The sequence below is a fragment of the Ornithorhynchus anatinus genome, chromosome 14, assembly GCF_004115215.2.
Source record: "Ornithorhynchus anatinus isolate Pmale09 chromosome 14, mOrnAna1.pri.v4, whole genome shotgun sequence".
Classification (NCBI taxonomy): Eukaryota; Metazoa; Chordata; class Mammalia; order Monotremata; family Ornithorhynchidae; genus Ornithorhynchus; species Ornithorhynchus anatinus.
The window spans coordinates 13,042,682-13,052,743 of NC_041741.1; the positions used below are offsets into that span (position 1 = coordinate 13,042,682).

The 10,062-nt window shown below is 43.9% G+C and overlaps 1 protein-coding gene across 1 annotated transcript in view; it reads left to right on the plus strand.

The window, feature by feature from the left end:
• Nucleotides 1-7,224, plus strand: part of SRP54 (signal recognition particle 54) — a 31,520-nt gene extending 24,296 nt beyond the window's left edge. The window contains 2 exon segments of the mRNA XM_007662511.3: nucleotides 794-889; nucleotides 2,694-7,224. Of these exon segments, the coding sequence (XP_007660701.2) occupies nucleotides 794-889; nucleotides 2,694-2,785 (188 nt within the window). The 3' untranslated portion in view covers nucleotides 2,786-7,224.
• Nucleotides 7,225-10,062: the final 2,838 nt, after the last annotated feature.

The following is a 10,062-nucleotide window of genomic DNA, read 5'->3' on the forward strand; positions in this document are numbered from 1 at the left end:
CACCAGGCCAGGGAAAAGGGCTTTAGTTTTCACATTTCATGTTTCTTCTCTACCCAAAGGGAAAAGGTGCTTCTAACACTGGAAAGATGCATTTTAAGTATCCACAGATGGTGGAGTGGCATTTGTGCTAGGTAGTAGAACTCTTCTGTTTTAAGTAGCAAATCGCTATTGAAGTGAATATTTTTTTCACAACAAACCTTGGTGACGATTGTTAACAGTACAAAATCGCACCACTGAGTTGCATTGTCAGAAATCTGAAAGTTTTAAAAGTCTTTGTCACTTTTCACACTTCATTTCTCCTGGCTCTCTTTTCAGTGTGTGAGCAGGGGAAAGTGTTTCAGGAGGCAGTGACTACAATTTGAGAGAAATGGGAAAGAGAGATGGCTTAAACTGCTGGGTATTTTATGCTCAATCAGTAATCTTAATTAAACATCTAAATTAAAGCTGGTATTCAGCTATGCTAAAAGCCACTCACTTAAAGATTTCAGTGCTAGTAAAAGGCCTTTAAGATGTGTAGGTATCTTAAAGCCCCTGATTGATTCAGTCAGTCATATTTATTGAGCGCTTACTGTGTGCAGAGCACTGTACTAAGAGCTTGGAAAGTGCAAGTCGGCAACAGATAGAGACAGTGCCTACCCAAAAACAGGCCCCTGATGTAAGCAGTATTTTCCCCCCTCCCCCCTAATGAAAATGCACCCAACTGTCACTTTAAGGAACAGATTTTCACCAACCTCTGTCTTGAGCATCCAGTTGATGAATTGGTTGACTAGTCCTGTGTTTCCGGTTTTTTCAGGGGGTGACATGTCAAAGAATGTGAGCCAGTCCCAGATGGCAAAACTGAATCAACAGATGGCGAAAATGATGGATCCAAGAGTTCTTCATCACATGGGTAAAGTTTTAAATCCTTAGATCTCAGCACTCAAATGTACGTGTGTCGGTCAGGTGGTTTTTGTTTAATCCCCAAAATGTGGGGTGATGTGCAGATCACAGCAGTCTTGCCCGGAGTGCCGTACTTGCTATCATCATGGCATCAGAAAGTGATCTTTGAACCTTCAAGGCCACTAGAGGTTAAGCTTTTGGAGAACAAAAATGCCACAGAGAAACCCCAACCGTCGTCTCCAAGAATAAAAAGCAAATGAGAAGCTATAGAAGGCATTCATTTTGCCAGGCAGTCTTTGAGACAATAAGTAGGGCTAATTGAAGGCACCAAGACAGGTTCGATGAAAGCGACCTTGAGATGAAGGCTAACATAAAGCAAAACAAGTACTGCATGAATCTCCCTGTGCAGGAGTTTCATGATCCTGACAAAAGAGAAGCTGACAGAAACCTGTATCGTAAGCGGCAAATCTGAGGTGGGGGACAAACGCTTTAGGACACCAAAGAAGAAGAAGTGACTTGCCCAGGGTCGCACAGCGGACACATGGCGGAGCCGGGATTAGATTACATGTCCTCGGACTCCCACGCCCATGCTCCTGCCACTAGGCCATGCTATTTCCATGTTACTACCATCATCGCCATCTTCAAGGTGCATCAGCATCTAGTGGCAAAACAGACCCTGAAATGCACCGCAGCTAAGTTCACCTCAACACGACTTCTCCGGTTGACATCATCGCGTAGCCGTAAGATCCCCAAAGAACTCTATGCGGTGACTGCGATGAAAGGGGGATCATAGCTGAAAACTGGAGGACAAGTACTATAGACAGACCAGCTGAGAGCACTGAAGTCAAAATGGGAGTGACTCGGAGTAGATCTGATGAGAATGAGAAAGGAGGCTAGAGCCAAAATCGTGCCAGGCACCAGGAACATGCCAGGCAGTGGGACAAAGGGCAGCTTGGGCAGGTACCCGTGGTGAGGGTGACTGTGGGGCCTGTAGCCGCCTTTTCACCCGTAGGTGAACTTCACCATGAGTGGTGTCTTCTTTGGACATATGTCTGCTCTGTGACCCTGGGCAAATCACTTAACTTCTCTGGGCATCCTCATCTGTAAAATGGGGATTGAGACTGTGAGCCCTCCATGGGACAGGGACTATGTCCAACCTAATTTGCTTATACCCACCCCAGCGCTTAGTATGGTGCCTTTGTAAGCGCTTAACACTAACCATAGTTATTATAATTCAGATATTTAAGAGAAAAATGCAACTTAACCGTAAAACTTCTTCAAATTGGTTCTTCATCCCTTTAGGGTTCTCTGATTTGCTCACCCTAACTTATACACGTTTTAGAGAGTTGGCAATTCAAAAAGTCATTGGGGGTTTCAGGTCTTTCTCCATAGGCCATATATGAATAATCTGAAATATTTGGAAATATTGAGTGAAAGGTGAAGTGAATTTTAAAAAAAAAAATCCTTTTGCATAAGTAGCTAAATTTCTATAATGACATTTTTTTCCTTTTCTATCCTGTCTGGTTTGTATGGCTCAAGTGGTTAAATCTAATTCTTAATCTAAATTCTAAATTCATTCAGTTGTATTTATTTGTTTTTGCTGTGTGCAAAGCACTGTACTAAGTGCTTAGGAAAGTACACTGTAACAAACAGTTATTCACAACTGCTCAATCAAATTCCGAGTTTCTTTTAAAGTGAATAGTACTGACGGTTGTCAGGGTGGCTGGTAAGTTGTTTTTTCTTCTTTTTGCTTAGCGTTGCCTGGTTCCTACTGATTTTTCTCGCTCTCCTTTCCCTGTCCTTCTCTTCTCCAGGTGGGATGGCAGGCCTGCAGTCGATGATGAGGCAGTTTCAACAAGGAGCTGCTGGGAATATGAAAGGCATGATGGGATTCAACAACATGTGATGAAGATGCCTTAATAGACACTGACTCAGTTGATCTTACGTGGGCTAAGATTTCCATTTTTTTCTCCTTTTTTTCCTCAGTAGAAAAGGAGAGTTCTCTTCCCTCTCCCTGCCCTCCCCCCTCCCCGCTTCCCACCCCAACTCTAAATCATTTTGGGGATTTGATCTTTTGAAACTTTTCAGACACCTCATAGTTTCTGGGTCTTTCTCGAAGTCATATTTTAGCTTAAGAATGTCCCCTCCTGTTAATTTCCAAGGTCACAATAACAGTTCTTAAGTTAAGAAAATCATGATGTAAACTTTTAGTACTTATAGTTTTTAATTGTTTGCCTCGAAGAGCAGCCATTACATTTGTAAACAGTCCAGGTGAATAGTTCCAGGATGTCACAGGAAAAATACTGTAAAATAAATTCAAAGTGGTTGTAAATGAAGGGTTTGCTAACTTTCTTTGTGGCTTGAAACCTTAATTTTCAAGATTACCACATAAAAAGGTGGAATTTGGAGCTAAGGGCTACATATCACCCAAAACACTGTCTGAGTCACAAATTACTCTTCAGATTTTCATGGGAAATATGCTCATGTAAAAACAGTAACTTACCATGAATGTCCAGGACATGGTGTAACAGTATAATTTAAAGACACTTTTACTGCAGAAAATATGAGCTTCATTTGTTCTGTAAAATGGAGTCCTGTATCTGAAGTGTTAATTATGTATATCTTGAGTATAGCTTATATTTTTGAAGCCTTAATTGCAGTCAATTTTATAAATCATTTACAAATCACTTACTTGACTTATTTTCTCTACTCAAAAGTTCTTAAAGTGCATGCATGATAGGATGTATCAGTGATGGTGAAGAAAATAGCTTTTTTAGGCATTATTTCACCGAACTCTCCCACAATCTGTGTAGTTAAATTGTTTAGGTCTCAGAAACAGTGTTTTTTTGTGTAATGAATTTTAAATGGTGGTGAAACGATTCTAAGCATGAAACTAACTGTGTTTAGAGTAGGGTGGAGAGATAAGCAAAGGAGCTAACTAGTTTCAGGTTTTGTCTCTTCCCTCCAGTACTGGTAGGAGACTGAGAAGAGGTTGACAGGAAGAAAAGTCACCTGAAGGAAAGAATATTTGATTTATGATCATTACATGTGAGATCGGACATCAGCAGATATATTGAGGACAAACAGACCCTCCCCCAAAATAACTTCTGACATGTTCTTAGTGGCTAAACTGTAAGCTGTGGTGGGCAGGGAACATGTCTACCAACTCTGTTGTACTGTACTCTCCCAAGCGCTTAGTACAGTGCTCTGCATACAGTAAGTGCCCGATAAATACCGTTGATTGAATTTTTGATCAACTCGTTATAATAGGCAAGGTGGCCTAGTGGAAAGAAAATGGGACTGGAAGTGAGGAGACATATTTAACCTTTCCAGGCCCCAGTTTCCTCATCTGTAAAATGGGGATAAATTATATTGTGAGCCCTGGGCAGGCCAGGGTCTGTTTGAGCTGATAACCTTGTACAAACCCCAGCGCCTAGCACATACTAAGTGCTTAATAAATGCCATAATTAACACTGCACTTTAAGTAGCGCTGCATATATTTGTGAGGCTTTGCTGGAAGCTGGTGGATTTTTTTAGATTTCCTTAGCTTGAAAGTCCTGAGGAATAACTTTTTAGAATGTTGTAATGAAAAATGTGTATGCGGATCCCAGTACATTCAATTAGGGCATTTTTTTCAATGTGGATTTTTTGGAGATACTTCAAGAGATTTTCATAAAGACCCAGTGCTGACCTTGTTTATTTCAACAACTCTACTGAACGTACCCAAACCTTTGATTCAGTGGAAAAATAGAGGACCCTCTTCCCCCCACCAAGGGGGTCTCTCTCGTTTAAACCCCCATGAAAGGGAAAGAAATCAGTGTTGAGAAATGTGTGATGAATTGAACTGATGTTATATATGGGCTTTGGAGGTTCCCATCCCCAGAGCATTTTTCATATTGTGCAAAATTACTGAGGCCAAAATGTGGGGAGAAACTCCATCTTTCATTACTATTAGGGAACTGTGCCAACTGCATGAGTAATGAGGCTTATGGCATTTTGGGAACTTTGAGTTTGCATATTTTAATGTCAAGGCATCAGTGTTTTTTTCCCATTTTGGCACCGTCAAATGCCTAGGAGTGGGGTGATTTTGGTGGTTTGATTTCTGTAATCTTCTAAGACAGCAATTGTCTATAATTCATTTGAACAAACATCTCAAGTTCAGGTCAGTTTAATTCAAACCCTTCAAAGTGAGGCATACAGAGGAGTCAAATGTGATTTGTTCCCTGTTTCTTGAATTTGGTGGAGCCTGGAGGGAAGCATGAAGGAGAGCAGGCCTTTGAAATTCATGTAACAATAGAGGGAACTTAAGCCGAAATCTATCCATGTAGATCAAACTTCATTATGGATAGATTTCATGATTTTAAAACCGAAACCTGTATCGTTCTCAGCTGTGGGGATGGAAAGGCCTTCTCTCCTTGGAAGAGTAACCAGAAATGTGTTGAAACAACTTCACTACCCTGTCACCACAGTGTTTTGCCTTTGATTAGAAATAGAAGATGAAAATGGGAGAAAACAGGCAGAGCATTGATCGAAAGTCTCACTCCCACAGGAGAGTTTAGGAATCTGGTAAAAAATTTTTTATTATTTCTGATGGGTGAGGCTCTGAATATATCCCATTGATCTTAAGCCCTGTCTTATAACGTGTCCTGTATGTAATGTGTTTGGGTATAGTAGCATATCATTAACCACATACAACTGGATTTAATAATTTAGTCACGGTGGCAGTGACCCTCCGTCGGTGCCCTTTTGAATTATTTTAAAGATGTAAATCATTCTGTTCAGTGATGCTGCAGTATATAACATCCCTTATACTCTGTGTGATTCCTGGGAGCCGGACGTGGGTTGGTTTTAGTCTCTAACTTTGATCACCTTTCTCAGGATGTGCTAGCTGATGAATTTCGCTACACAGTCTCTGTCCTTTCCTTTTTCATGTACTGGAGTTCTAGGTCATACCCCTGTTGTTTGCATCTGGTGGATCTGTCCTAAAAGTAAGAACTGGTAAGATGTAGCCTGTGGTAGATGCTAATATTCTTGTCATGCTTTCGGAACAGTTGGGAAAATTCAGCTCAGAAGCTCCACCCAAGCATTTAGTACGGTGCACTGTACCCAGGGACCCTCAACAGATACTGTTATTACTGTTACTACTCTACCATAATTTGGAGACTGATCAGATAAAGTACGAGCCTTTTAAAACGGTGTCCTTTTAGAATAAAGAAGCGAAACCCCAAATTTGGACTAAGCATTGATGGAGAGGTAACTCTTCCAGCTATTTAATAACTGGTAGCTTCACTCTTCTGAAGATTTTTGCTACTGTGCCTCTTAACCACTAACTTGGGAAATATGCTGCTTAAAAGAATTACAAGTTACAGATAAATCAGGTCAGTTTGCACACTTTTTCTATGACAGTCTGACATGTCAATCATTTTCTTACTTCTCGTGGTTGGTTTGGGGCTGGAGATCCGAGAGCTAAGGTAGCGGTACTTGATTGCAAAAATAGAGGTCTCAGCTAATTGAAAGTGGATCCTACCGATCATTCCTGTAACCGAGGCTTTTGATTCCAGCCTTTCTCTCCCTCCTGATAAATTTTATGCATTCTTGCTTAAGTTAACTTTTTAGTGTGGAAAGGACCCCCCAATCTCCATTCCTCCTTTCTGGAATTTTAACTGCTTATTCTTTTGGGTGTTCCATTAAGTGTGTGGTGTTTCTCTCTCTCTCTCCTTCAACTCAGCCTCCCCCAACCCTCTCCCACCATTAGTTCAAGTGTTTCTATGTAGTTGTTCCTGCATGAGTAACCATCTTGGCTAATTATTTAACTTTGTCATCTCTTACCATATTATAGAAAAATGTATTTTCATCTTTACCACTCTGTGTTTTTCTTTGTTTTATCATTTAATGTTTTAATTTTATTGTACTCAACTTTAAAGCGTATGGGCAATGGGGTGCATCAGAAAGGTGCTGTACCTAATAGTGTACAAGAAGATCGGAGTCGACAAGGCAGTTGTGTTTACATCTTGGGTCCTTGAGCCATTTTTACTATGTGCAACCTTCCAGTCCTGTCCAAAAATGTATTTTACTATTAGAAGAGGATGGATCATCCTCATTATATTTATAGGTACTCTATGATAAAGATTAGGTTTTTGGCCAGCAATCACTCGCGTGTTTGACTTTTTTTTATCCTTGGATTAAAATACGAGCTTCATGGGAAATGAGAATGAAACTCTAATATAGCAAAGCAGCGAACCCAATGGAGATACAGAGTGAAAGGATTGTCAGTTACCACAGTAAAAGAACCTCCGTTACGTAATTGTATTGATTTGAACAATAAAAAAACCCCTAAACATTAAAGATGGTTGCTTTATGCTTTTTTGAAGTAGGTTAATACAAGCAACTTGTAAATAGCTACAGTTGGAAGTGGAACTATATTGAGTTAATTTTTTTCTAGAAGCCTCAAAAGTATTTTAGCTTAATATTCATTCTGATTCCCATGTTGATTTTTATGAATCACATTTTGTTTAGCAGGGCCGAGAGTACAACATGAGAAGATTAGATGATGTTTGATGAAAAGTGTCTTAAAACTGCAGACTTGAAACAAAAGATAATGATGTGTTTTGTGAAGTGTTTAAAGATGAATCAACAATCCATCTTTTTGCAAGTCAAACTTAGACGTAGTGAATACTTACAGCACCCTCCTGTGCCTTTTCTGAAGGCCAATTCATGAAGACGGTCGAGTCAATTAACAGATGCTGCTTTCTTGCTATTTTCAATTCATTGCAGTTTGGTTTCTGTTGGATGCCTTTTTGGCAGCTAGTGAAGGCCGACCGCTAGTGTCAATCTGATCATGTTACTGATTTGATCCTTCATTTAGCTGCAGACCCCGCCATCCAATCACTTGAAGCAGCAGGGGCCTGTTGGTGCCGGTCTGATCTGGAAATTGAGTTGTTTTTCCAGACAATCACGATTTAAAAGGCCACAGCAGTGAAAGGGAATCAGGATTGGAAGAGAAGCAGCGTGTCATAATGGATAGAACATTGTCCTGGGAGGCCAAAGGACCGGAATTCTAATCCCCGCTCTGCCACTTGTCTCCTGTGTGACCTTGGGCAAGTCATTTAACTTCCAATAATAATAATTGTGGTATTGGCTAAGCGCTTACTCTGTACCAGGCACTGTAGTAAACACTGGGGTGGATCTAAGCAAATGGACTTGGGTACAGTCCCTGCCCCGCATAGGGCTCACGGTCTTAATCCCCATTTTGCAGATGAGGTACCTGAGGCACAGAGAAGTGAGGTAACTTGCCCAAAGCAACACAGCAGGCAAGTGGTGAAGCCGGGATTAGAACCCGTGACCTGGCTCCCAGGCCCATGCGCTCTCCACTAGGCCATGCTGTTTCTCTGTGCCTCAAGTTACCTCATCTGTAAAATGGAGATTAAAGACCCGCGAGCCCCTATATGGGACAGATGCTGTGTCCAACCCGATTTGCTTGGATCCACCCCAGTGCTTAGTACAGTGCTTGACTCGTAGTAAGTGCTAAAAAACACCCCCACTTATTTAAAGGAGCAAACATGCCCCACCTCAGTGATTTATTGTTATATTGTAATGATGATAATGGTGATGGTATATAATTGCTTATTATGTGCCAAGCACTGTTCTAAGCACTGGGGAAGATGGAAGGTGATCAGGTTGTCCCACGTGGGGCTCACAGTCTTAATCTCCACTTTCCAGATGAGGTCACCGAGGCACAGAGAGGTCAAGTGACTTACCCAAGGTCACACAGCAGAAAAGTGGCAGAGCTGAGATGAGAACCCACAACCTCCGACTCCCAAGCCTGGGTTCTTTCCGCTGAGCTACCAAGCACTCAGTACACTGCTCTGTACCCAGTAAGCGTTCAATAAATAGGAGTGAATGGAAGGCGAAAACCTCAGTCCGGGTTTGGGAGTCAGAGGTCATGGTTTCGAATCCCGGCTCCACCCCTTCTCAGCTGGGTGACTGTGGGCAAGTCACTTCACTTCCCTGGGCCTCAGTTACCTCATCTGTAGAGAAGTAGCGTGGCTCAGTGGAAAGAGCCCGGGCTTGGGAGTCCGAGGTCATGGGTTCTAATCCCGCCTCCGCCACCTGTCAGCTGGGTGACTGTGGGCAAGTCACTTCACTTCTTTGGGCCTCAGTGACCTCATCTGCAAAATGGGGATGAAGACTGTGAGCCCCACGTGGGATGGGGACTGTGTCCAACCCCATCTGCTTGTATCCACCCCAGCGCTTAGTACAGTGCCTGGCATATAGTTAAGCGTTTAACAAATACCATTATTATTATTTATGATTATTATTCCCCGGGCCCAGAGGAGACGGGTGGGGGCGAGGGCGGCCGCAGGCGGCCTTGCAGTTTGGCGCTCGGCCGGTAGGGGGCATGCACAGCGCGGCCAAAGGAGATGGGCGGGGTCTGAGCGAGGAGGGGGCGGGGTCTGAGGGGTGAGTGGGCGGGGCTTAAGGGGAAAGGGCGGGCTTGAGGGAAGAGTGGGCGGAGCTTGAGGGAGGAGTGGGCGGGACCTGAGAGAAGTGGATGGGGCCTGAGGGAAGAGTGGGCGGGGCCTGAGGGAAGAGTGGGCGGGGCCTGAGGATGACGTAACCCGGGGGATGGGCGGGTCTGAGGGAAGAGTGGGCGGGGCCTGAGGGTGACGTAATAATAAGGTTGGTATTTGTTAAGCGCTTACTATGTGCCGAGCACTGTTCTAAGCGCTGGGGTAGACATAGGGGAATCAGGTTGTCCCACATGGGGCTCACAGTCTTCATCCCCATTTTACAGATGAGGGAATTGAGGCACAGAGAAGTTAAGTGACTTGCCCACAGTCACACAGCCGACAAGTGGCAGAGCTGGGATTCGAACTCATGAGCCCTGACTCCAAAGCCCGTGCTCTTTCCACTGAGCCACGCTGCTTCTCCGTACCCGGGGGGGGGGGGGGGGGGGGAACGGGCGGGGCCTGAGGGGGAGTGGGCGGGGCCTGAGGGGGAGTGGGCGGGGCCTGATGAGGAGTGGGCGGGGCTTGAGGAGGAGCGGGCGGAGTTTGAGGGGGAGCGGGCGGGGCCTGAGGGGGCGTGGGCGGGACCCGAGGAGTGGGCGGAGCTTGAGGGGGAGAGGGAGGGGCCTGAAGGCTGAGTGGGCGGGGCCCGAGGGTGAATGGGCGGGGCCTGATG